The sequence below is a fragment of the Amblyraja radiata genome, chromosome 24, assembly GCF_010909765.2.
Source record: "Amblyraja radiata isolate CabotCenter1 chromosome 24, sAmbRad1.1.pri, whole genome shotgun sequence".
NCBI lineage: Eukaryota > Metazoa > Chordata > Chondrichthyes > Rajiformes > Rajidae > Amblyraja > Amblyraja radiata.
Genome location: NC_045979.1, coordinates 21,110,567 through 21,138,483, shown reverse-complemented (window position 1 = coordinate 21,138,483; position 27,917 = coordinate 21,110,567). Strand labels below are relative to the sequence as shown.

The following is a 27,917-nucleotide window of genomic DNA, read 5'->3' as shown; positions in this document are numbered from 1 at the left end:
GCACGGGGAGAGAGGACCCTGTGACCTTCCTGTGGATGGTTCGGTGGAAGGGGCCAACAGATTTCAGTTTGTGGATTCCCCAGGTCCCATTCCTTGAGTGAGGAAGGACTTTACTCGTTGCCTTCTGGCTTCACTTCCCGCTGCTCGCTGCTGCTGTTAAAGAGGTCTGGCCAGAACGTTGATGGATCGTCACCTTGCTACTTGACCCCAGCAGCTTCATGCAAGTTGCTTGACTGAGTAAATGGTTCCGCTGCAGTTCTCCAGCGACTGTCTCACTCCACTGGCCCATTCTTTATGTGTAACCCAGACATTTTGTCAGCTGGTTATTTGATGGTGAGGGAAGAGGACGGACACCACAAGACAAGCCTGTCGCTGATGATTCGGCTTAAGTTTATTATTGTCACGTGCACCGAGGTACAGTGAAAAGCTTTGTCTTGCTGGCTATCCAAACGGATCAGATCTACTGTACATAAAGACAATCAAGTACAGTAGGTAGTGCAAAAGTGAAGATACAGACTGCACATAATAGTTTTAGTTTAGTTCAGAGATACAGCATGGAAACGGGCCCCAGCAGTCCACCGACCAGCGGTCCCCCTACACATTATCCTACACATTATCCTACACACTATCCTACACACTAGGGACGGTTTATACTATTTTTTACTGAAGCCAATTAATCTACAAACCCTCACATCTCTGGGATGTGGGAGGAATCCTGAGCACCCAGAGAAAACCCATGCGGTCACAGGGAGAATGTACAAACTCCATACAGATGGCACTTGTAGTCAGGATGGAACCCGGGCTTCTGTTGCTGTAAGGCAGCAACTCTACCATTGCACCACTGTGCCACTCCCTTAATTCTTTGCATTGTATAAAATATCATTAGAACATTTAGAAAAGGTGCTATGCTTACAGGTAGAAAAGAGATTTGAATGTCTAGGGAGAAAAAGGGGCAATTGCAATGTGTTGGGTCTAAATTCAACACAAGGAGAATGCAGCATAAAGGCAGGCCACTTGCTACATGGTGCCTTCTGGTCTCCATGCAAAGGTGCAAAGTGCTGGAGTAACTCAGCAGGTCAGGCAGCATGGATAGGTGACTTTTCGTGTCAGGACCCTTCTTCGGACCGCACAGGAAACACATAAAATAATTAAGGGATTGGACACGCTAGGGGCAGGAAACATGTTCCCGATGTTGGGGGAGTCCAGAACCCGGGGCCACAGTTTAAGAATAAGGGGTAGGCCATTTAGAACTGAGATGAGGAAAAACTTCTTCACACCAACAAAAGTTGTGATTTTGTGGAATTCTCTGCCACAGAAAGCAGTGTAGGCTGATTCATTGGATGCATTCAAAAAAGTTAGATAGAGCTCTGAGGGCTAGCGGAATCCAGGAATATGGGAAGGCAGGAACAGGGTACTGATTATGGATGATCAGCCATGATCACATTGAATGACGGTGCTGGCACGAAGGGTCGAATGGCCTACTCCTGCACCTATTGTCTATGTCTCTGTGTATCACTTATCCATGGATGTATCTATGTATCACCTATCCAGAGATGCTGCCTGGCCCGCTAGGTTACTCCAGCACTTTGATTTTTTTGCTCAAGCTTCCAGCATCTGCAGTTTCTTGTGAATCTGTGTAAGACAAGAGTCTGCCAGGAGAGCAGTAAAGGGATCAGGGCTGGAGGTCACGATGCTATTGATGAAGGTTTCAGAATAAGATTGGTGTAGACAGCTGGGCAATGTTACAGAGGCATAGGTGGGCTGTGTTGTTGAACGAGAGGATATCGGGTCAGCTCGGGATGAAACAGATACCAAAGAGTCTGGTTCAATGCTCTTTGCCAGAGTCTCTTTATTTGAATAATCCAATTCCTGGCTGGAAGCGACACTCCTCCTCCACAATCAACATCATGTGTCGAAAAGAGATCTCTCATTTCCCATCTTGTTCTTTGGCAAGTCTTCTTCAATGTCTGCCCTCGGGTGACCAAACCTCCTGCCAAAAACAGTTGTTTTTTTCCTCGTCGGACTTGCTCACAGGCAACTCTTTGCAGCATCAACGAGATTTGAAATGGGGACTTGACTGAATTGACTTCCCCACCCTCACAAATGCTCGCCGTTTCTGGCAAACCTGCAGCTGAGAGCGATTAACTGGACACAGTTAAAGGACTCAACCAGTGAATTCCCTCATAAGAGTGGCTCATTTCTACAAAGGTTAGGCATTAGCTCAATGAACCGTAGGGTGAAACGATTACATACCCATTTACTTTACATAAGGAATGTATGTAATCAAGCTGTAGGTAGAAGAGTTTTGCCCCAGAATCATAGAACTAACCTTGATCCCAGTTCACACGACAGATTTGCCAATATCAAATCTTCCAAAACTGTACCTTCACCATTGACCCTTGTATTATGAATAGTTGTGTTAACACCTGGCAATGCTTAACTATTGATATGTTAATTGCCATGTACGCCTCAATTGACACCTTTTCTACTGCCATATGAATCTAATCTTGGTTTGATAAACGTGCAGAATTTGACAGAGTGACTTTGGTAATCCAATAATAACTCCTTTTGTAATTCTAACATATTATGATGCATATTGCTGGTCATTGAGCCAACATTAAATGATATAATGTATGAGCGACAGTGGCTTGGTGCTCAAACCCCTGATCCTGAAACACACTCGAACCATCTGGAGGGTTCAAGGCGTGTCAGCGGGAGAATTTAAATTCACTTTGCTAAATAAATAAACAATAAAAGCTCCTATAATGGTGGCCATCAAGCTACCGTTTTGTTATAAAACTTGTCCATTTTGCTAATGTTCTTTCAGGGACCTCTGCCCTCTTTGACCCGGGAATGGACAAATTGTGATTCCAGACCTGCTGTGGTGACGGTGCCTTGTAACTTCTCTGAAACGCCCCTGGAAGGTGTTTAATTTAAGGGAAGCCCCCCCCCCCAGCACTTGTAATAAACAAATGCTGCCGGACCTGCTGAGTTCCTCCAGCACTTTGTGTTTTACTCAAGATTCCAGCAGCTGCAGTTCTGTGCATCTCCAAAAGAACGTGCAAGCCCAGTGAAGAGCGGTTGGGGCTGTGAAATAATTGGAATTCCATTTATTGTTTTTATGGGATTTCCCACCATTCCATTGCAGGAGAAATATTTCATTTTTGGCACCAGCATTACAAACACTTGCTGGTTCCGTACAGAAATAAATAAAAGTTTTGTGGCTTTGTAACAAAGCTCACCCGCAGTTAGTCAACGTAATCCCTTGCCGTTTATATGATGAGGTGTGGAAGGTCACTGCCCGCGTTTCCTGAGATGTTTTTCTAAAGCAAACAATGATTAAAGATTCCTATCGCCAATAAACTTCTTCAATGCCAGAAACTCTGGCCGGATGGAGTTTGTTTGATAACCTTTCCAGTTTTCTCACAATCCCGCAAGTCATTCGTTTCTCGAAAATTAATATATATTTTTTAAATGGGCATGGTTAACGTTTATTTCCCATTCATTGTTACTTTTGTCACAGTGGCCTTGAGCTATCTTCCTGCCTCTGCCTTTGGTGAAGCAGTCTCTGCAGCGGCGTGGAGCTGATAACACTCGGATGTTGACCCAGTAACATCAGAAGGATAGCAAAGTGTATCTAAATGGCATCAATGAGTCACTGGGAGAGGAACTTGTAGACAATGGTGTCTCCGTGTGCCAACTGCCCTTATCCTGCTAGCTCAACATTTCTCAAACTCTTTTCTACGCTCTCAATCCATTTTACATTTGCAGAATCCATGCAACTTATTCCTGTGCACCCATTTTGAAAAAAATGTCTCCGGGTATTCTGACAGTAAAACAATAATGTGTAGAAAGGAACTGCAGATCCTGGTTCACACTAAAGATAAAATGCTGGAGGAACTCCTGGTCTGAAGAAGGGTCTTGAACCTTAAGTTCAGATTCAGATTCAGATTCAAATTTATTGTCATTGTGCAGTGTACAGTACAGAGACAACGAAATGCAGTTAGCATCTCCCTAGAAGAGCGACATAGAATATGAGCAATAAATAAATATATTTACGTGCATACAGTCATAGTAGTGCAATTACAGTATGTTCAAGGACTGCTGGAATATTGTGTGACATGGATCCTTGCCAAATGATATAAGATGCAGTAAAACAATAATAATCAATATACTGAGCACACAGTGCTGGAATAGCTCAAACATGTCTGGAGCACATGGATAGGTGATGTTTCGGATCTCAAGGCGTGTCAGCGGGAGAATTTAAATTCACTTTGCTAAATAAATAAACAATAAAAGCTCCTATAATGGTGGCCATCAAGCTACCGTTTTGTTATAAAACTTGTCCATTTTGCTAATGTTCTTTCAGGGACCTCTGCCCTCTTTGACCCGGGAATGGACAAATTGTGATTCCAGACCTGCTGTGGTGACGGTGCCTTGTAACTTCTCTGAAACGCCCCTGGAAGGTGTTTAATTTAAGGGAAGCCCCCCCCCCCCAGCACTTGTAATAAACAAATGCTGCCGGACCTGCTGAGTTCCTCCAGCACTTTGTGTTTTACTCAAGATTCCAGCAGCTGCAGTTCTGTGCATCTCCAAAAGAACGTGCAAGCCCAGTGAAGAGCGGTTGGGGCTGTGAAATAATTGGAATTCCATTTATTGTTTTTATGGGATTTCCCACCATTCCATTGCAGGAGAAATATTTCATTTTTGGCACCAGCATTACAAACACTTGCTGGTTCCATACAGAAATAAATAAAAGTTTTGTGGCTTTGTAACAAAGCTCACCCGCAGTTAGTCAACGTAATCCCTTGCCGTTTATATGATGAGGTGTGGAAGGTCACTGCCCGCGTTTCCTGAGATGTTTTTCTAAAGCAAACAATGATTCAAGATTCCTATCGCCAATAAACTTCTTCAATGCCAGAAACTCTGGCCGGATGGAGTTTGTTTGATAACCTTTCCAGTTTTCTCACAATCCCGCAAGTCATTCGTTTCTCGAAATTAATATATATTTTTTAAATGGGCATGGTTAACGTTTATTTCCCATTCATTGTTACTTTTGTCACAGTGGCCTTGAGCTATCTTCCTGCCTCTGCCTTTGGTGAAGCAGTCTCTGCAGCGGCGTGGAGCTGATAACACTCGGATGTTGACCCAGTAACATCAGAAGGATAGCAAAGTGTATCTAAATGGCATCAATGAGTCACTGGGAGAGGAACTTGTAGACAATGGTGTCTCCGTGTGCCAACTGCCCTTATCCTGCTAGCTCAACATTTCTCAAACTATTTTTTACGCTCTCAATCCATTTTACATTTGCAGAATCCATGCAACTTATTCCTGTGCACCCATTTTGAAAAAAATGTCTCCGGGTATTCTGACAGTAAAACAATAATGTGTAGAAAGGAACTGCAGATCCTGGTTCACACTAAAGATAAAATGCTGGAGGAACTCCTGGTCTGAAGAAGGGTCTTGAACCTTAAGTTCAGATTCAGATTCAGATTCAAATTTATTGTCATTGTGCAGTGTACAGTACAGAGACAACGAAATGCAGTTAGCATCTCCCTAGAAGAGCGACATAGAATATGAGCAATAAATAAATATATTTACGTGCATACAGTCATAGTAGTGCAATTATTTTTTTCCTGGTGGAAGGAGTGTCCGGGGGGGGTTGGCAATCACCGAGGTACAGTGTTGAGTAATGTAACAGCCGCAGGGAAGAAGCTGTTCCTGGACCTGCTGGTCCGGCAACGGAGAGACCTGTAGCGCCTCCCGGATGGTAGGAGGGTAAACAGTCTATGGTTGGGGTGAGAGCAGTCCTTGACAATGCTGAGCGCCCTTCACAGACATCGCTATTCCTTTTCTCCAAAGATGCAGTAAAACAATAATAATCAATATACTCCAGACACATAGTGCTGGAATAGCTCAACATGTCTGGAGCACATGGATAGGTGATGTTTCGGATCTGAAGAAAGGTCCTGACCTGAAAAGTCACCTATTCCTTTTCTAATGCAGGTAAACAATAATAATCAATATGCTGTGGACACAAAGTGCTGGTGTAGCTCAGTGGATAAGGCAGCATCTATGGAGAACATGGATAGACGATGATTTTGGTCAGAACAATTTCTTCAGACTAATTGTGGGCAGGGAGGGGAGATGGCTGGAGGAGAGGAGGGCAGCACAAATCCTGGCGAGTGATAGGTGGATACAGGTGGGGGGGGGGGGGGGGGGGGGGGGGGGTTGGGGGGAGGGGGTTGATTTTCAGTTTGGTTGGACAAAGGCCAGAGCTGAAAAGGCAAACAGTGTGAGATAAGGATAGAATAGGTATGAGCCCAGGTCGGAACATGATTAGAGAAGAGAGCAGCAGGAATCACAGAGGGGGTACAGTGAGAGAGGTCTCACAGAACTCCCGTTGTAGAGACGTAGAATTTTTATTTGAAGTAGGCAGACCTGGAGGAGATTTATTTCTACACTAAAAAGCACATCTGAAGTGAGCAAACTACAGATAAGGTCATAGTCATATAGCGTGGAAACCAGCCCATTGGTTCAACTTGCCCACGCCAACCATTAGGCAGGTACAGTGGTGCAATGGTAGAGTTGGTGCTTACAGCGCCAGAGACCCGGGTTTTACCCTGACTATGGATGCTGTCCGGAAGGAGTTTGTACGTTCTCCCTATGACCGCCTGGGTATTGTCCTGTTTCCTCCCTCACTCCAAGACATGCATGTTTGTTAGTTAATTGGCTTTGGTAAAAAAAATGTAAATTGCCCCTTGTGTGTAGGATAGTGCTTGTGTATTGGGTGACCTCTGGTCAGCATAGACTCGGTGCGCTGAAGGGCCTGTTTCCACACTGTATCTCTAAAGTTTGGCGTTTGGCCCATATGCCTCTAAACGTTTCCTATCCATGTACCTGTCCAAATGATTGTAAATGTTGTTATAGTACCTGTCTCAACTACCTCCTCTGGCAGCTCATTCCATGTACCCACCACGATTAAAGAATTCTTAGCCATAAAAGTGATTTTGGGTTAACAATCTACTATATTGAGGAAAACATTAGGATGTCAGACCAAAAGGGTTGAGATTTAAAGGACTTGAAGTTGGAAGTTGTAGGGTTGGCAAGGGCTGTCAAAGATTCCTTGTGGTACCGATTCATTAGATAACGGTGAGCATCTTAAATACTGCTGAAAGAGAGAGTACTAACTTCTATTTTGCAAGGTAGTACATTAAGTACATTCTGAACTCTTCCTGAATTTTAAAGTTGTGCCTTCAATGCTGAAAACTAAATGGCACCATGTCACGTTTAAATCTCCAGACGAACATCTCTATGCTGGGACTTCTTCTGACTTCCTTGGGAGAGACACGGCTCTGTTTCGCTCCCCCATCCATCGCCTGGAGAATCAGCATATCCGCACGGAACACAACCAGCCGCTCTGGTTAAGTGGTGAGGCTGAGATTTGCTGCAAAATCACTGCTTTAAGATAGTAAATCTTTACTCGGTTCAAACTGTACGGAGTTTATACGTTTCCCTGTTATGGCATGGGTTTTCCCCGGGTGCCCCTGTTTCCTCCCACACTCCAAAGACGTACAAGCTTGTAGGTTAACTGGCCTGTAAAATTGTAAATTCTCCCTAGTGTGTAGGATATTGCTAGTGTAAGGGGATTATAGGTCGGCGCAGACACAGTGGCCTGTTTCCATGCTGTTTCTTTAAAGTCTAAATGTCAAGAGTCAGTGACAGAAGATAATTAAAAGATTTAAAAGCAATTGCAATTCAGTCATGCTGCACGGGAATAGACCCTTCAGTCCTATTTGTCCATGTTGACCAAGGTGCCCCATCTGAGCTAGGCCCCTTTGCCCACATTTGGCCCAGATCCCTCTAAACATTTCCTATCCATGTACCTAAATGTCTTCTAAATGTTGTTATAGCACCTGCCTCAACTTAACTACCTCCTCTGGCAGCTCGTTCCATACACCCACCACCCGTCATGTCTGATCTCAAGAACCATTGCCTTACAAACATTAGAAGAGGAAGGCTCCCACAGAGCGCTGCAACCTCCATTGAAGCCGGCGCTGAGCGAGGTCCGAGTCCCTGGAGGTCGGAACGAGGTGGACGGGCTGCGCCACTGAGAGCAAAGAGGGACCCGGCATGAGGTGGGGGGGGGGGGGGGGGGGGCGCCGAGAACAAGGAAGGACCATTGTGACTACATTGAACACTTTGTAACTTTGTCAGCGCTCTATACGTGGCGACTTGTTGCATAATTTGTGTATGGTCGGCAAAACAAAGAATTTAACCGTAACATGTCACATATGATAATAAAGCACCTTTCATTCAATAAAGTATCATTCAGTCCATCGTTCAGAATCAGATTAGTTTATTGCTAAGAGGCTTTTTGATAGGCACATGGATATGCAGTGAATGGAAGGATATGGGTCATGTACATCAAGGTGCAATGAATTCCTTGTACACCTAAAGCTCGTTCCATATACCCACCACCCTCTGTGTGGTGGGGACATAGAGTGGAGTTGAGAGTGGGAAGCAGCTGAGGATAGGAGCTTGGAATGTTGGTCACAAATTGGGGCTGAGGATAAACAGGGAGCAAGGCCAGACTGGGGCGTGGACCCCTCGCCAGGGAGAAGCTTGACAACTGAGGCTATATGAGGCCATGATTTGTAAGCACAAACCTGGGAAACAAAGCTGGGCCTGAATCCATGTGTGGGTGGGAGCCAGCAATGTGGAGCGCAGGGAGTAGCAGTGGGAGAGAGGCAAGTGTGATAAGGAAGGTAATATATACAGAAACCTTGAATATCTCAGGGGAGAAAACGTATCCCGGAGAGCCAGGCACAGCTTGGTTGGAAGGAATGAAGGATTGGGCGGTGATGAGTTCAAGTTCATCCCTGTGGAAGGTTCGGCTGGGTTGGCCTTGAAGAAGAACAATGTCAGTGGATCAGCAGGACGGGAATTAATTTATTTTAAGTATGTGTTCCAATTATGCTCTAGTGGTCACATTACTGGGAATCCAATTGCTGAAAACCAATAGTTTAGTTTAGTTTATTGTCACGTATACCGAGGTACAGTGAAAAGATTTTGTTGTGTGCCATTCACAGATACATGATAAGGGAACAATGTTTAGTGCAAGATAAAGCCAGTAAAGTCTAATCAAACATAGTCTGAGGATCTCCAAATGCATTGGATAGTAGTTCAGGCTGCTCTCTAGTTGTGGTGGGATTTTAACAATCTCATTGTGACTTACACAGATATATTTAGAGAGCATGTGATGGATTGAGGTGAGAGGGGAAAGATTTAACAGGAGCCTGAAGGGTAAAGAATGCAGAGAGAAAGATACCACAATATAGTTTTTATTCTTATCTATAAAATAAAGGGCGTCACAGTGGCGCAGCAGTAGAGTGGCTGCCTCACAGCGCAAGAGACCTGGGTTCGATCCTGACGATGGGTGCACTCTGTACAGAGTTTGCACATTCTCACTGTAACCGTGTGGGTTTTCTCTGGGTGCTCTGGTTTCATCGCACATTCCAAAGATGCGCAGTTTGTAGATTAATTGGCTTCTGTAAATTGTCCCTAGTGTGTAGGATAGAACTAGTGTACAGGTGATCGATGGTCAGCATGGATTCAGTGGGCCGAAGGCCCTGTTTCCATACTGCAACTTTAACACTCAGAGGAACGAGCTGCCAGAGGAGGTAGTTGAGGCAGATACTGTAACAACATTTAAAAGACACTTGGACAGGTACATGAAGAGGAAAGGTTTAGAGGGATATGGCCAAACATGGGCAGGTGGGTCTAGTGTAAATGGGGCTTCTTGGATGGCATGGATGAGCTGGGCCGAAGGGCCTGTTTCCATGCTGTGTGGCTCTGTGATGCAATATATTTTATTCATATTTTTAACTTGTACCAAAACGACGTGTGGTCACAATACCTGCTGTGCTTTTCTCTTCAGATGCCAAGTTTATCGGGATGTACCTCATTGCTGACACCTCTGATGACGACGAGGATAAAATCTATGTGTTTTTACGAGAGACAGCTGTGGACACAGCTGGCACTGAGAGAGCCATCTACTCCAGAGTGGCCCGAGTCTGTAAGGTTGGTTTGTGAAACCATGAACATTGATTCTGTCAACGGCTCTCAGCGATTTTATGCAGCTGTTTATTTTATTATTATTGGCTTTATGTGTTTTGCCACAGACGGCTGTGGAGGCCAAGTCATTGGATATTTTTAAGGCGGAGATTGACAGATTCTTGATCAGGCAGGGCATCAAAGGTTATGGGGAGAAAGCAGGAGACTGGGGTTGAGAGGGAAAGATAGGTCAGCCATAATTGAATGGCGTAGTAGACTCGATGGGCTGAATGGCCTACTGCTATGACCTATGAGCTTATGAACTTGAGCTTTGCATGATTAGTTATGTGATAACCTGGACCGGAGACAACTATTGTTCCTTCTGAATGGTAAACCCTCGCTCCAACTAGAAGAATACTTAATTTACCATTCCAACCACCCGTATCCCCCTTGTATCAGTGTAAAGGCCACAGATTTATTTGTGTATTGAGAAACCATTCAATAACTGTGCATATTGTCCAACAAATGAGCTTACAATGTGTGTGGATTATGAGAGTAAGTGTATAAGATCATGAGAGGAGTGGATATGGAGAATGCACTGAGCCTTTTACCCAAAGTAGGAGAATCAAGAACCAGAAGACATAGGTTTAAGATGAGGGGGGGAAAGTTTTAATAGGTACCTGAGGGGCAACTTTTTTCCCCAAATGGTGCTGTGTATGTGGAACGAGCTGCCGGAGGAGGTAAGTTGAGACAGATAGTAATATAATGTTTAAGAAACATTTAGGCAGGTCGCCTTCTTCCAGCGAACTGACGTCCCTCTCCTCACCTGTCCACCTACGTGCCCCGGGGGTGTGGAAGGCAAGACCCTGGTTCACTCATACTGGCCTTCCTCATCGCGACAGTCTTCACCATCTCTGGTCTTCAGGGTACAAGCAGGGTCCAGCTTGGTGTCTTCCCCTTACAGGCCATGGGCGGCCGGGTCGTTGTGAGCCCAGCTGCATGGCCCACCAGGTCATTCTGCCAAATCAAGCCTTGATCCATGCTAGGAACGTCACCTATCCATGTTCTCCAGAAATGCTGCCTGACCTGCTGTGTTATTCCATCACTTTGTGCGGCATTTAGTATAAACTACAATACAATACAATACAATACGGTTTATTTGTCACATTGCACATAAGTGCAAGTGAAATGAATATGTCAGCAGCGGTACAATTATAAAGAACACACAAAAACACAATAAAAATATAATATAAACATCCACCACAGCATTCATCACTGTGGTGGAAGGCACACAATTTGGCAAGTCCTCCTCCATTTCCCCCCGTGGTCGGGACCTCAACCCTCCGCAGCCGTTGCTGCGGGCGTCCAGATGGTAAAAGGACAAGGTACAAGTCCAGGTAAGTCCAGAGTCGGCTCTTCCCCACCGGAGACCGCGGCTTTAAGTTGGTGTAGGCCGCAGGCCGGCGGTCGAAGATTTAAAGTTTAAAGTTCCCGCCGCGCCGCACCAGAAGCACCGCAGACCGCAGGGCCGGCGGTCGAAGCTCCCCTCTAGGGGCGATGGTAAGTCGCCACCGCGCCCACGGTAGAAGTTAGCCGCGGGCCGGCAGTGATGGCTTCTTCTTCCCCCGGGTCCCCCACGAGGGATCCTGGGCTGTAGACGCCGCGCCAGCTGGAGCTCTGCAGACCGCGGCTTCAGGCTGCCGGCTGCCCCGGGCCAGCGAAACGGAGCGCTCCCCTCCAGCGAGCCCCAGCGAGGGCTCGCCCGCTCCACGCCAAGAGTCCACGCTGCGCCCGCCGCTGAAGCCCCGGGCGCGTCTCCGGGAAAGGCCGCGCCGATCCTTGCTGTCAGGCCACGGGGAGGCGACCGAAGCGGTTTCCCCCTCACCCCCCCACACCACCCCCCACACAAAACACACAAAGAAACATTAAAAACATACTTTAAAACATACTAAAAAAATAAAAAAAGTTGAAAAAACTAACGCGCTGCTGACAGGGCTGCTGCCATTGCAGCGCCCCCATCGACCTAGCATCTGCAGTTCCTTGTACGTTGCATCCCTGAAGGTTTCTCTTCGTATTTAATCTCAGTCTCCTCCCTTCTGGGAGTATGACAATGGGAGGGAGGGAGGGGAAGGGGTGCACACAGATGTAAGTTTGAAGTAGTGCACTGAAGTAGTGTTTTCATTACCACTGAAGAGCCATCTGCTCATATTTGCACCAGATCTGCCTCTGTTCCCCATTATGGCCTTGGTTAGATCACGTCAATGGGCACTGGGAGAATAATAACAAGAGAGACAGCATAGTTGAAAGAAAACATGAAAGAATAAGAATGTAAACAAGAGTGAATAAATTAGCCGTTGAACCAAAGAAATTAAGGTCAGGGATTCAGAATACCATTTATAGGCCGCATTATCCCGTTCATTAGAAACAGCCTAAAACACATCAAAGGCGATGACTTATTTTGAGATTCATTCTTTGTCATAACACTGACAAATGTCTCGGAGGCAGCGAAGTGATCAGCGGCCAATGAATGTGTTCTTGATTATGCCGATCGAAAGAAATCTGGGTAATTCCCAACCTTTTTCGGAATACCACATCTACCTGAACAACGAGATGTAATTTATCACCCGCACGGAGTTAACTTGGTCCATGCAGTGACCATTCCATGTGCTGAAATACGAGAGAGTCTAGGACCAGAGGGCGCAGCCTCAGAATAAAAGGATGTACCTTTAGAAAGGAGATGAGGAGGAATTTATTTTGTCAGCGGGTGGTGAATGTGTAGAATTCATTGCCACAGACGGCTGTGGAGGCCAAGTCATTGGGTATTTTTAAGGCTGAGATTGACAGGTTCTTGATTAGTAAGGGTGTCAACGGTTAGGGGGAGAAGGCAGGAGAATGGGGTTAAGAGGGAGAGATGGATCAGCCATGTTTGAATGGCGGAGTGGACTTGATGGGCCAAATGGCCTAATTCGACTCCTATGACTTATGAAGGTAGGTTGGAGTCAGCGTTGAACTGACATCCAAAGAAGCAGCGTGCTGGAGTAACTCAGCGGGTCAGGCAGAGTGCTGGAGTAACTCAGCGGGTCAGGCAGCATGGTCTACTGTTGGCTGTGGAAACAGTGATAACAAAGGGATGAGTGGATGCAAACAGATATATGAATTCGACACGAAACATCACCTATTCCTTCTGTCCAGAGATGCTGCCTAACCTGCTGAGTAACTCCAGCATTCAGTGACTGTCATCAATGTCAAGTCAAGTTGAGTTTATCATCATCTGCATGAGTATGGTGAGGTACAGGACAATGAAGACCTTACTTGCAGCAGCATCACAGGCACATAGACGACACATAAACATACATTAATCATATTGTTACTTTCAGCGGGTATGGAATTAGATCCCAAGTTTATACCTCATTGCTGTTAGGAGTCCTGCCATGAACTCTATATTTTCCCTTTAGATTATCTTCCCAAAGTATAGCACTTCACACTGGCCCAGATTAAACTGCATTTGCTATTTCTCCGCCCATATTGTAACTGGTCGATATCTTGCTGTGTCCTTTGGCAGCCTTCTTTACTGCTCACAACTCCAACAAATTTTCTGTCATCTGCAAACTTACTAACAAACCCATCGTGATTTCTTCCAAGTTATTGGTATATATCACAAACAAAGTAGATCCCAGCACAGATCCCTGCGGAACACCACTGGCACTCAGCCTCCATAAAGAACAACGCCCTTCCACCACTGCACTCTGTCTTTGATGGGTAAGCCAATTCTGAATTCAGACGGAGGTCACCATGGATCCAAAACATATTAATCTTCTGGATCTGCCTACAATGAGGAACTTCACTAGCCAACAAAGGAATGTATTGGCTTGCTGTCCAAATATCTGAAAGATGTCCTGATGTTGCATTGGATCAGAAGTCTTCCAGATGTCCTTGGGACAGTGAGGGTTGGTCTCTGCCATTGCCTTTGTTGGTCCTATACTACACACCTGAATCAACTCTTGATTTGTCCAATTTTGAATCCTGGTTTGCTAATTGCACCAATAAGTACTAAAATGTCTGAGTAGAAAAGAGCTGCAGGTTCTGGCTTATACTGAAGATAGATACAAAGCTCTGGAGTAACTCAGTGGGTCAGGCAGCATCTCTGGAGAAAATGGATGGGTGATGTTTTGCAGGTACGGAAATCGCTATCAAAACATGCGGGGGACACAGTTCCTTGGTGGCCGCGCGAGGCTTTGGCCGTGGCCCCTGTGGACGGTAACATCGGGAGCTGTCCCGGTTGGTGACCGACTCCGAACACCAACAACAGCAGCTTCGTCCGCCCCGAATCGTGGGGCTTGAATCGGCCCGTTCACGGGGTCTTTCATCGGCCGGCGGGGGTTTCAACATTGGGAGCCTCAATCGCCTCAATGCAGCAGGCTGATTCAGCCCTTAGAAAGTGTCTGATAATGTCCGGAGGTGGGGGGGAGGGGGGTGGATTGTCCCCAACCTCTCAAAGCAGGGGGGAAACCCCAGGATTTCCGTCCCTGATTTGGGTCGGGACCCCTCTTCGGACTGACAGGGTTCTTTTCCTCCAGAGATGGTGCCTGACCCATTGAGTTACGACAGCACTTTGTGACTAAAATTTCAAGATCAACTTTACATTCAAAACTTTAATGTGAATAATCCTACAAAATAGTATAACAGGAAATATCTTGAAAAAAATGCAGATGAGTAGTATTTTACAAAGCAAGGTGACATTGAAAAGGCTTTGGTTCATGACAAGGTATGAAATCAAACCTTGCAAACGCAGAGAGAAACACAGAGCAAGAATTTCATCCTTTCAGGGACACATGACAATAAACTCACTTGAACTTGAACTTGAAATGGGGATTACTAAATTACACAATGGGCTGACGTGGATATGGGTGGGGAGTTGGAAAAATGGTTGTGGCATCTTTCCAACTCCAATAAGGGATGGGCGGATTTTGCATCATTTATGAGCGGCAAAGAGAGGAGATGTAGGAACAGGACACACGGTGTCCTCCCTCTGATCTTGCACACTGACGGAGTCGTGTAAGGCACTGACCAGTGGACAGCAACTGGGCAGAATGCGGATGAACTGTAAAAAACGTACTATCAGGTTTGGGAACAGGTCTGCCCAAGACCGCAAGAAATTGCAGAGACTTGTAGATGAAGCCAACACTAGACTCCACACTATTGACTCCATGTACACTTCGGGAAAGCAGCCAATCCCACCCCGGTCATAAAGACTTATCCCACTCCGGTCATTCCTTCTTTTCAAGGCTCCTGTCCAGCAGAGGGTACAGAAGCTTTAAAGTGCACACCACAAGACTCAGGAACAGCTTCCTCCCCTCTGTTATCAGGCTTCTGAACGGTCCTTCCATAGGCTCTGGTACTGTCTGCTTCACCTCTACCCCATTGCAGACATTGGACTTTGTCTATAGAACTGATGCACTACAATGCTATATTCTGCACTGAGAATGATATTCTGCACTATATCTTCCCCCTTCTTCGACCTATTATAGTTGAGTTTGATGTGATTGTATTTATGCATAGTATATATCTGGCATGATTGGAACAAAGTTTTTCAAAAACAAAGACAAAGCTATTCACAGCACCTTGGTACACGTGACAATAATAAACCTGAACTGAGGGTTGGATTCGGCTGGGTTTGTGGTCCTCCTGACAGCACTTGGCACAAGTTCAGTTTATACATGCATACAAAGGGTGGAGCACACCAGTGTGATATTACAGAGGCACAACCATTCACAGCAACTTCTTGGATGATTATTTTATTTACTTGGGTAGCTTAGAACCCAACAGTCTGAATATTGAAGTCTCCAATTTTAGGTAACTATATAAACCTCCCCTCCCTTATTCCGTCATATACCCTGTCTTCTACCCCCCCCCCCTTTTATACCACATGGATGGGCTATTTCTCCCCTCCCCCTCATCTTCTTCCTACATTCCTTCCTCTAGCTTCATAATTTGCAACTCTTCAATCCTTTTGTCTCATACCTGTTTTTTTAATCTCTAGCCTTTATCCAACCAGCTGCCCCACCTTCAGCTGGGTCAGCCTATTACCCTCCACCCTTTGTCCTGCCCCTGCTCTCTTCCAGTTTTCCTCACCCCGCCCCTCTGCAATTAGCCTGAATTTTATTTATTTATTTTTTAAATTTTATTTAACCTTTATTTAACTAGGAGAAGTCTCATTGAGATTAAAGATCTCTTTTACAAGAGAGTCCTGGCCAAGACAGGCAGCAGCACAGTTCCACAGTTACAGACAATAATTTAAAAACAACAGAGAACATATAAATAGAGTCACAGTCAGAACATCATCAAACAAAGCATGTACAGACAGAAGAGCCCGCTTCAACATCATTAAGAAGGGATTTAAATCTGTTTATAGAAACCAGCTCCTTAAGTTTCAGTTCATTCTGCAGCTGGTTCCATGCGAAGGGAGCAGCATAACTAAATGCCCTTTTCCCCAGTTCAGTACGGACTTTAGGTACAGTTAGTAAGAACAAGTCCTCAGAGCGGAGCTGATAAGTTCCTGTGCTTTTTCGAATTACATACTTCTGCAGGTATGAAGGAAGAACACCGAGGATAGTCTTATAAATAAGGATATGCCAATGATGGAGTCTGCGGGTGGGCAGGGCAAACCATCCAACTTGAGCATACAAAGTGCAGTGGTGCGTGAGGGTTTTAAAATTAGTAACAAATCTCAGTGCTCCGTGGTAGACCGTGTCCAAAGACTGTAGGCATTTTGAAGATGCATTCATATATAAAACATCACCATAGTCCAACACAGACATAAACGTTGCAGCAACAAGTCTTTTTTTGGCTTCAAAAGAAAAACAAGATTTGTTTCTAAAGTAAAAACCTAATTTTATCTTTAGTTTTTTCACAAGTTGCTGGATATGAGGTTTAAAAGAGAGAGAATCGTCAATTATAATTCCCAGATATTTATATTGAGACACAGATTCAACCACAGAGCCCTGCAAAGTGGTGATAGGAGGGAGGTCCGAGGGCTTTGATTTAGCTTTAGTGAACAGCATGAGCTTTGTCTTGTCAGCATTTAAAACAATGCTGTTTTAATGCTGTTTAAACAATGCTGTTTTAAATCACACAGGTTACGTTGCACAGTGTTAAAAGCAGTTTGGAGCTGACAGAGAGCCTGATTTGGGGTAGACGCAGAACAATATATCACTGTGTCGTCAGCATAAAAATTTGCGTTCGGAGCTTTATGATCTAGACTATTAATATAAATAGTAAACAATAAAGGTCCTAGAACTGATCCCTGTGGCACACCCTTGGATACATTAAGAGAGCTAGAAGTAATACCTTCTGCTCGCACACACTGGGATCTGCCTGATAGATAGTTTTTAAACCAACAGACAGCTTGATCAGACAAACCGATGCTGCATAGTCTTTGTAACAATAAGGCATGATCCACAGTATCGAAAGCCTTTGATAGGTCAACGAAAAGGGCTGCACAGTGTTGCTTATTGTCTAAAAATTCAATAAAATCATTTACTACTTTTAAAGCAGCTGTTGACGTATTATATTTTTTCCTAAAACCAGATTGAAATTCAGATAAAATACTGTTAGTTGATAAAAAGTCCTTCAGTTGTTGGTTTACAATGGATTCCAGCACCTTAATTAAAACAGACAGTTTGGAGATGGGCCTATAGTTGTTTAGCACAATGGGGTCCCCCCCTTTTAACAGTGGGAGAACAAAGGCAGATTTCCAAATAAGGGGAATTTCGTTTGTCTCCAGGGATAGATTAAAAAGATAAGTCAGAGGCAATGCAATAAAATCAGCGGCTAACTTTAGGAAGTAAGGCTCAAGGTTGTCTGGACCTGCCGATTTTTTGTGTCTAAACATCTCAGGGCCTTATGCACCTCTGAAAGTGTAACAGTGTCAAAAGTAAAGGCTTGTCCCTCAAAAATACAACTACTATCAGAGCAAGCAGAGGAGCCTTGAGCTGTGTTTTGAGAGTTGAAAAGTGAACCAGAGGTAATGAAATGCTCATTAAAACATCCAAGCATGTCAGCCTTTTCATAAATTTGGGTAGAGTCTTTGACAATGCATGGAGGTAGCTCAATAACATTTTTATTTCCAGTTATTGATTTAATGGTTTTCCAGAATTTCAACGGATTGTTTAGGTTATTTGAAGTTTCAGTAAGGAAATGATCAGCTTTGGCTTTTCTAATTGCAACTGTGCTTGCATTTCGCAGCTGCCTAAAGAGCAACCAGTCTGATCCAAGACCAGTACTCCTGGCTTTAGACCATGCCACATTGCGCTCATGGAGTAAAATGGATAACTCTGACGTGAACCATGCATTATCCCTGCCCCTTATTCTATACTTCCTAAAAGGAGCGTGCTTGTTAACAATTTCAATAAAACCATCATAAAAGAATTTCCAGACATTTTCAACATCAGGAATTACATTAATTTTCTCCCAGCCAAAGAGAAACAGGTCATGAAAAAATGCTTGCTCCACAAAATGTTTCATGTCCCGCTTTATGATGACACGCAGGTTGGTTTTAGGAACTTTTGTATTTCTTACTGTTGCAATGACACAGTGGTCACTGATGTCATTTGCAAAAACAGAAGCAGCAGAATATTTATGAGGAACATTAGTTAAGATAAGATCAATTAACGAAGATTTTTCCGGACATTTCAGATTAGGTCTAGTAGGACTGTCAACAATCTGAAAGAAATTAAACGAATCACAAAATGCTTTAAAATCATCTGATGCTGGTAGCAGCCAGTTCCAGTTTAGGTCACCAATAAGGACAATTTCATTAAAGTTCAACCCGGATAAAAGCTCCATTAAAGATGGTAAGGTGCAGCTGATAGCTGAAGGTGGCCTATAGAAACCGACAACAGTGATGTGGAGAAGGGTCCCGAACCAAAATGTCACCTATTCATGTTCTCCAGAGATGCTGCCTGACCTGTTGAGTTACACCAGCACTTTGTGTCATCTTTTTAACCAACGGGTTTAAAAATTGATGGACTACTAGTTTAGGAAGGACAGCTGCAGGTTAGACGTCAATGCCCCCTCTCCCTCCATCTCCACTCCCCCCATGAAGTTGTAACATCTTGGATTCAATACTCTGCACAAGATTCAAGAGAGTTTAATCGCCATACGTGCCGACGACAGAACAAGGACATTCTTACTTGCAGCAGCTTAACAAGCCCGTAAACACAATACACATAGACAACAAACAATAAACTAAAGTTCAAAAAGTTAATAACTACAAAAGGCATTAGTAGTCTTTAGTGCAACCAAAGAATGGCCGTAGAAGTGCATAGTCGAGGATAGTGTTGTGTGGTGTTCAAACGCCTGATGGTCGTCTGGTAGAAGCTGTTCCAAGGCCTGGTGGTCACAAAGCATTTTCAAAATTTTAAGTCTAAGATGTTCTCTCTAAAAACAGTAGATTTCCCCTTGTGTCTCATTTTACGGTTGTAACCGCGCTTAAATTGGAACGAGTGCAGGGAAGATTTATGAGGACTCGAAGGGCTGAGCTACAGCGTGAGGTTGGGCAGGCTAGGACTTTATTCCTTGAAGCTCAGGAGGATGAGGGTGATCTTCCAGATGTGTATAAAAGGGGGATAGATGGGGGTGAATACACAGAGTATCCAGAGTATGGGAATCAAGTACTAAAGGGCATAGTTTTAAGGTGAGAGGGGAAAGGTTTAATGAGAAACTAAGGGGCAACCTTTTCATACAGAGGGTGGTGGGTATACAGTATGCAATGAGCTACCAGAAAGGGGTAGGAGAGGTAGGGATATTAACAACATCTCAAAGACATTTATTATATGTACATGGATAGGAAAGGCTTATAGGGATATGGACCAAATATGGTCAATAAGCACAAGCTTAGATCAGGTCAGTATAAAGGAGTCGGGCCCGTTTCCATTCTGTATGACTATGGTGCTAAAGTGAATTTGCTTTCTAATATTATTCATTAATTTCAGAGAGAGCAATTAGGATCAACCTCACTAGTTTGCCAATCCTGCAACAAACTTTCAAACAGTGCAGTAATTGTTCCTTGGTGAATTATGCTCATTTCTATTCATAAGGTGTTCAGAGAAATGAAAACATATCCACAGGTTAAGGACAACATCAGAATCCAAAGCCAACCTAAATGTTAAACACAAAATCTTTATCCTCCCCCTTGCTGCCTCATTCCTTGGAAGTCCGCTGTACTTTAGAAGCTGCAATAACTGTGGTACTTCTGAGAGTGAAATATTGTTTCAGTACTTTGTCATGGACAAGTAGATAGGAATATTGAATAGATTTATGGACTAAACTTGGAACCGCACCGGAGGCTCGTGAAGGGTCATTGGCATTCCATGTAAGTTATTTGTGAAGTTTTAAAGCGTTTCCACATGTCAGTGCAACCTTGCAGAGCCTCGGTGAAACAGGCAGGATCCTGTCCTTGTTCAAACACTGGAGCACCAAGTGCTTGACCTGCAAAATGTCATAAAACTCATTTTATAATGGCTAAGCATTTCTGCCTGTCCTGGATAATTGTGGTCAATTGAACTTGCTTTTTAATGTCTTTAATTGCTCTCGATTGGAACAGCTAAGGTCAACCTCACTAGTTTGACAATTAGGACATGAGATCAGAAGACATCGGAGCAGAATTAGACCATTCGGCCCATCGAGTCTACTCCACCATTCAAACACGGCTGATCTATGTTTTCCCTCTTAACCCCATTCTCCTGCCTTCTCCCCATAAACCTTTGACATCTTACTAATCAAGAATGATATGACAATGAATTCCATACATTCACCACCCCATTCTAATGCCCCTGTCCCACTTAGGAAACCTGAACGGAAAGCTCTGGAGACTTTGCGCCCCACCCAAGGTTTCCGTGCGGTTTCTGTGCGGTTCCTGGAGGTTGCAGGTGGTTGCCGGAGGTTGCAGGTAGTGGAAGCAGGTAGGGAGACTGACAAAAACCTCCGGGAACCGCACAGAAACCTTGGGTGGGGCGCAAAATCTCCAGAGGTTTCCGTTCAGGTTTCCTAAGTGGGACAGGGGCATAAAGGTACGTCCTTCCATTCTGAGGCTGTCCCCTCTGATCCTAGACTCCCACTAATGGAAACGTCCTCTCCACATCCAGTCTATCTAGGCCTAACATAGGACAATACAGCACAGGAACAGGCCCTACACGGGCACCTCTCCAAATATTAAAATTTATGGATTGAAGAGTCAAGGAAAGTGGGTGCAAGTGGGGAGTTATTTTCCTACTTGGAGAACTGCCAGAGGAAACTGTAGAGTGTAGAGTGGATAGGACTTTTAAAAGACATTTGTGTGTGTGTATAATAAATATATATATATATATATGTGTGTGTGTGTGTGGCACTGTGGCATAGCCAACCCGGATGTGTAGGAAGGAACTGCGGATGCTGGTTTACACCGAAGATAGACACAAAATGCTGGAGTAACTCAGTGGGACAGGCAGCATCTCTGGAGAGAAGGAATGGGTGATGTTTAGGGTCGAGAAGTTTCTCTCCAGAGATGCTGCTTGTCCCGCTGTTACTCCAGCATTTTGGTCTATCTTTGATGCCAACCTGGATGGCAAGGACAAAGTGGGCTGAAGAATCTGTTTCGGTGCTGATTGAAGAAGGGCACTAACCAGAAACGTCACCCATCCATATTCCCCACAGATGCAGCCTGACCCGCTGAGTTACTCCAGCACATTGTGTCTTCTTCTGTGCTGGGCAGCTCCATGACACTTTTCTCAAGTAATCTGCTATTTTATGCTGTTGGGGACACCTCAGATCACTCGCTTGCTTTTCACAGAAGCGCCATCAGACCTTTTGCAGCCTCCTGTATGAGTACTTGGCTCCTTCACTTGGCATCTTATTTGCAGGGCAACTGTGCAGATGTTCATTGTCAGTCGGTCCGCCCAAAAATATCACCCCAAAACCAACTCCTCCACCTCCAGAGTTCATTTGATTAAAGTCAATGGAATAAACGTTGGAGGTGGACTGATGTTCAGAAGACAGTTATATGGCACCAATTGCACTGAAGTTCGACTCCAGCACCTTCAACATTACGGAGACTTCTCAGATGTGCATTGGAGTGTCAGCCTAGATTGTTACATTTACAAGTCCATGGAGAATACTTTGAATCAGAACTGCAGAGCTCAACATCAAGTGTGGTGGCCAAGTGAGTCTAATTTGAAAAAAGTCTGAAGAGATTTAAATTCCTCCATTTTCCAGAAAATCAAATCTGTTGCGAATGAAAATTAATTTTCCTTTCTGTGCTCCAAATTTCCTGCCATAGTCCAGTGTGATTGACTTCTCTGGAAAAGGGAAGGGGAGAAATCTGCTACATAGAGATCCGTTATTGCAAGGGATTACTGTACACATAAATTATAGATATGCCAACTGTGGAGAATTGGTCAATATCTTTTTTATAATTACATCAGGATTAAGTGTTTAATTTTTGGTTTGAGATGTCTTAGTTCTGATGTGAATTAGTAACTTGACATTAATTTCTGATCTCACTGTGTGCGGGTGGATTGCGTTTCAGTTATTACAAGCCCCAATTGCACTGAGCTGACTGTTTGTACAAGGCGCCTACTTGACATACTTGGAAACTGGAGAGCAACCAATTCTCACGTCGACTTTCACTATTCAATGTTACAGAGCCAGAAATGGTATGGGGATCTCCACAACCACAGGGAAGGTCAATGATAGATGTCAAAATAATGATTCCATGCCTTTGTTTGGCCTGGGTACTGTCCAAATGTACTCTAATCACTAGCCACAGTTCGCCAGCTTCTTGCCCAACTTTCCTGCTGTAAAATGTAAATTCTTGCAAAACAGAATCATAAATCAGTTATGGCCTGTGACAGGCCATAAGCTTCATATGGTTTGCCCATAAGATTGTCCATAAGGTTCATGCTAGCTCTCTGTAGAATAATTAATTCGGTTCCATATCTGCTCTTTTCATAAAGAATTCCATTCTTCTGTAACTGGTACATATGACTATTAGGTCTTGATTCTTGGCCCGTGAAGCCCTGTAAACTGCCTCTCCAACTCTGAATGACCTAATTGCCCCAATTTTCACTATTCTTCCATGTAGTGAATTCTAGATAATAAAACTTGTTGCGTCCTATTTTTAATCAAAAATCATTCCGTCCAGTCTCTTCAGACAAGTCTAATGTACAGTTGATTTATGAAAGCTAATCCGATTTTACATTACTGTCTATCAAATTATCCGTGTTATCTATCGTTAAAGAAAGTCCAATGTTTTTTTTTGGCAAGTTGCAGCTATAACTGAGCCAGCTAGATTCTCGAGTAGATGAGAATTGGGATAAGGAATGCTGGCTGCGTTGTTGTGTCTTGGGGCGATGGGACAGGCAACCCTGCCAACATTTCCTTTCACTGGTGCCATCAGAGAAAAGGTCCTGACATTGGACCCCTGAGTATTTTCTACTATTTCTAATTCTCCAAGTGTCAAAACATTCCTCCACTTTTATTCAATATTTCTTAATTCCTGCGTACGCAATTTTTCATTCCTTCATGCAAATTGATAATAAATAGAGTGACAAGTTCCCAGATTAGATTGATGGAGAATATTATTGTTCAGATATTCTCAAGAAATGTTTTAATTAATTTTTCAACCCACTGCCTCAACGTTATCTTTAATAATGTGAACAGTCGTTTTTTACTAATGTTCTTCTGTCAAAATCTTACAGCCTGATTTTTAGAAGTTTATAGATTGTCATCCATGAACTTTCCAAGCTAGTAATCAAAAGGGGAGAACATAGAACAGTACAGCACAGTATTAGGTCATTCAGCCCACGATGTTCATGCTGAACGAGATGCCAAGTGAGGAGGGGAGAGATAGATGGGATTGGTCTGTTTGGAGCTGGCATGAATCCGATATACCAAATGACCTGCATTGTGGCATGGTAGGTGAGTACCAGGTAAGTCCCACACTCCCACAAACACTTTTTACTGACCTTTAAAAACACAAAGTGTTGGAGGAACTCAGAGGGTCAGGCAGCATCTGTGGACAGGAATGGACGTGATATTTCAGGCCGGGACCCTTCTTCAGACTGGTGGAGTAGGGGGGCGAAAGCTGGAAAAGAAAGATGTCCATTGGAATTAAATAAAACATGAGAATATCCTAGTTATCCTGCTGCAGTCCATCACATGTACTGACCTCACCAACATCAAAGTGATCTTCTGGAGTCGCCGCCTTAGTAAGGCAGCCAGCATCATCAGAAACCCACTCCACCCTGGCCATACTCGCATTTCATTGCAGCCATCGGGAAGAAGGTATAGGAGCCTGAAAACTGTAACATCCAGGTTCAGGAACAGCTTCTTCCCTTCAACCATCAGGCTATTAATCACTACAAACTACAAATAGGCTCCAAACCAAAGATCTTAGAGCGGATGATCTTTGCTCCAAACTGTATAAACTTTGGGCACAGTTTTGTTTTTGCACTACTATTGTTTGCATGGTTTTGACTGAACTTTTTCAGCCGTTTATTACAGTGTTTACAGAGTAATATGTTTACATATCTGTTGTGCTGCTGCAAGTAAGAATTCCGTTGCTCCATTTCGGGACATATGACAATAAAACACTCTCAACTCCTGACACTTCCCTTTTCCCACCCATCACACACCAGCCATGTCCTAGCTTTCTGCAGAGTCCCGTCAGCACCACCAACTCTCGCTTACCCACTCACTGTGAGGCATCACTGTTACAGGAACGTTTCTGCATGAGCTGGGTGTGAATTGTGGTTGGCGATGGATTATCCATCCCTCCCGATAACTTGACGTCATTGTTCTTCCTCAATAACACGAGCTAAACCTTTGCAGAAAGACATGGGAGGCCAGAGGAGTTTGATCAACAAGTGGACCACCTTTCTGAAAGCCCGTCTGATCTGTTCTGTGCCTGGGCTCGATGGTTATCAGACACACTTCGACGAACTGCGTAAGTAATGGTCATTTTCTGTCGGAACCATGAAAATAAAAGGCAGCGTTAACTTTAAAAGTTAATTCAAACATCGTTTAAACAACATACTTTAACATATCCAATCATGTAAACTCCACTGTCATGTTTTATGCAAAAATAATGAGGCATGGAATTAATTTGATTTTAGCAAATACATGTTGAGCAAAATTGAACAGTTTATCCCGGTTTCGTTATGACTGATGTTTTGGACAAAGGTTTTTATTTTGTGTTGTCTTGTCTTTACAAAGAGGATGTTTATCTGTTCAACACCATCGACAAACTGCCTGTGTTTTATGGAATCTTCACATCCTCCAGGTAACCATTCATGTTGATGCATTGCCATTCCGATCAAGACTGATGCAGTTTGGTTTACCATAAACATTTGCTAAACATACCATAAATACTGAATTTAAAAGATAGAATTTTATTTTTAAATTGTTCACTTTCTATGGTTTCAATACTTAGAAGTATACAGCATGGAACCAGCCCCTTCGGCCCACTTTACCATGCTGACCAAGATGGCTAATCATAGTTAGCACTCTAAAATGTCCCTATCCATATATCTTCCCAAATGACTTTTAAAAGTCATAATTGTACCCACTTCTGTACCTTCCTATTGTGGAAATGTTGCCTCTGAGGTCCCTCGTAAATCTCTCCCCTCTCACCATGCCTATGCCCTCTAGTTTTAGAACCCTCTACCCTGGGGAAGAAGACTGAGCATTCCATGTCCCTCATGATCTTATACACCTCACTAAGGTCACAATGACGTCACATTAAGGCTCCAAAGAAAAAAGTCCCCAGCCTATCCGACAACATCATTTATCCGGTGTTTCTTTTGATACTGGAAAATTCTAACAGAATTTAGGGTGGCCCAATGGCACAGCAGTAGAGTTGCTGCTGTACAGCGCCATAGACCCAGTTTCGATCCTGACTACTGGTGCTGTCGGCATGGAGTTTGTCTGTTCTCTCCATGTGGGTTTTCCCCGGGTGCTCCCACACTCTTATACTCAAGACATACAAGTGTGTTGATTAATTGGCATCGGCAAAGATTGGAAATTGTCCCTAGTGTGTAGGATTGAACTAATGTAAGGGGATCGCTGGTCAGTGCAGACTCGGTGGGCCGAAGGACCTGTTTCCACATTGTATCTCTGAACTAAACTAAACTAAAGAATATTAATGTAGATAGTGACAACTATCAAATTGTCTTTGAAAACTTGGTTGACTTTGTCGGTAGCAATTGCACATAAAAAAGACACAAAGTGCTGGAGTAACACAAATGGTTAAACAGCATCTCTGGAGAACATGGATAGGTGACGTCTCAGGTCGAGACCCTTTTGTAAATGTCCGTGTTCTCCAGAAATGAAGACACAAGGAACTGTAGATGCTGGCTTACAAATAAAATGGACAGACAATGTTTTGGAATTGGACCCATCTGCAGACCAAAGTTCCAGAGTCTGAAGAAGGGTCTCAACCCAAAACGTCGTGTACCCATGTTCTCCAGAGATGTTGCCTGACCCGCTGAGTTGCTCCAGCAATTTGTGTCTTTTTTTGTAAACAAGCATCTGCAGTTCCTTGAATTATGTTTTAAGAGCTTTTTTTCCCCTCCCAGTTCTGTTTTCAGTGGCTCTGCAGTTTGTGTGTACAGCCTAGCTGACATTCAAGCTGCATTTAATGGACCTTTCACACATCAGGACAGCCCTGACCACCACTGGATGGAATACCAGGGGAAGATTCCTTACCCCAGACCTGGTACGGTGAGTACAGTCACTCATTAATGCAGGGATTGGATAGCATACTGGTTATGTTCTAAAAACAAAAATACCCAGCCACAACTAAGGTGGCATTGTTATGCATCTGCTAAAGTCGCAAACTCACAACACCAGAGGCCTGGGTTTGATCCTGACCTTGGGTGCTCTCTGTATGGAGTTTGCACGTTCTCCTTGTAGCCACATGGGTTTCCTCCGGGTGCTCTGGTTTCCTCCCACATCCCAAAGACAATCGTTAATTGGCCTCTGTAAACCGCCCTCAGTCGTGTTGGGAGCGGAAGAGAGAGTGGGATGACATGGAACTTGTGTGAGTGGTTGATGTGGGTGGAAGGGACTGTTTCCATGCTGTATCTCTAAAAATAGAGACAACTTAGAAACTAAATTTAAAATAAAAACAGGAAATGCTTGAAATACTCAGTAGGACAGGCAGCATCTGTGGAGAGAGAAACAACAGTAATGTACCTGTTGGTCGACAAAAGTGCTGGAGAAACTCAGCGGGTGCAGCAGCATCTATGGAGCGAAGGAAATAGGCAACGTTTCGGGCCGAAACGTTGCCTATTTCCTTCGCTCCATAGATGCTGCTGCACCCGCTGAGTTTCTCCAGCACTTTTGTCCACCTTCGATTTTCCAGCATCTGCAGTTCCTTCTTAAACAGTAATGTACCTGTTGATGGCCCAATCTCTGAATCTGTAATTACCCACCTTGTGAAACTATTGCCCATCTTGTCCCTCTCAATTTAAACCTACGTCCTTTGGTTCTCGATTCCCTTACCCTGGGAAAAATACTTTGTGCTGTCACCCTATCTATTCCCCTCTCATATGAGCAGGACTCTCATATGAGCATATGAGTGGGCAATATTCATTTGCAGATGCTTTACACTGGAAGGCTATCATGTTTTGGAAAGAAGCAAGGGGGTGCAAACTTATCCTGTGTGTCTTTCGGATGTTGGAGGAAACAAAGCACCTGGAGAAAACCCACGTGGTCACAGGGTGAATGTACAAACCCCGTGCAGACTGCAGCCCGTAGTCACTGTGAGGCAGCAACTCTACCGCTGCACCTCTGTGCCACCCCCAATGTAGTAACCTTTCCATTGT

General features: G+C 44.1%; 1 protein-coding gene across 1 annotated transcript in view; it reads left to right on the top strand.

Annotated features, from left to right (window-relative positions):
* LOC116986834 (semaphorin-3D-like) overlaps positions 1 to 27,917 on the top strand; it is a 72,954-nt gene that overhangs the window by 33,513 nt on the left and 11,524 nt on the right. Inside the window, exons 6-10 of the mRNA XM_033042565.1 lie at positions 7,303 to 7,431; positions 9,941 to 10,083; positions 24,922 to 25,036; positions 25,306 to 25,372; positions 26,667 to 26,811. Of these exons, the coding sequence (XP_032898456.1) occupies positions 7,303 to 7,431; positions 9,941 to 10,083; positions 24,922 to 25,036; positions 25,306 to 25,372; positions 26,667 to 26,811 (599 nt within the window). The remainder of the gene's footprint in view (positions 1 to 7,302; positions 7,432 to 9,940; positions 10,084 to 24,921; positions 25,037 to 25,305; positions 25,373 to 26,666; positions 26,812 to 27,917) is intronic.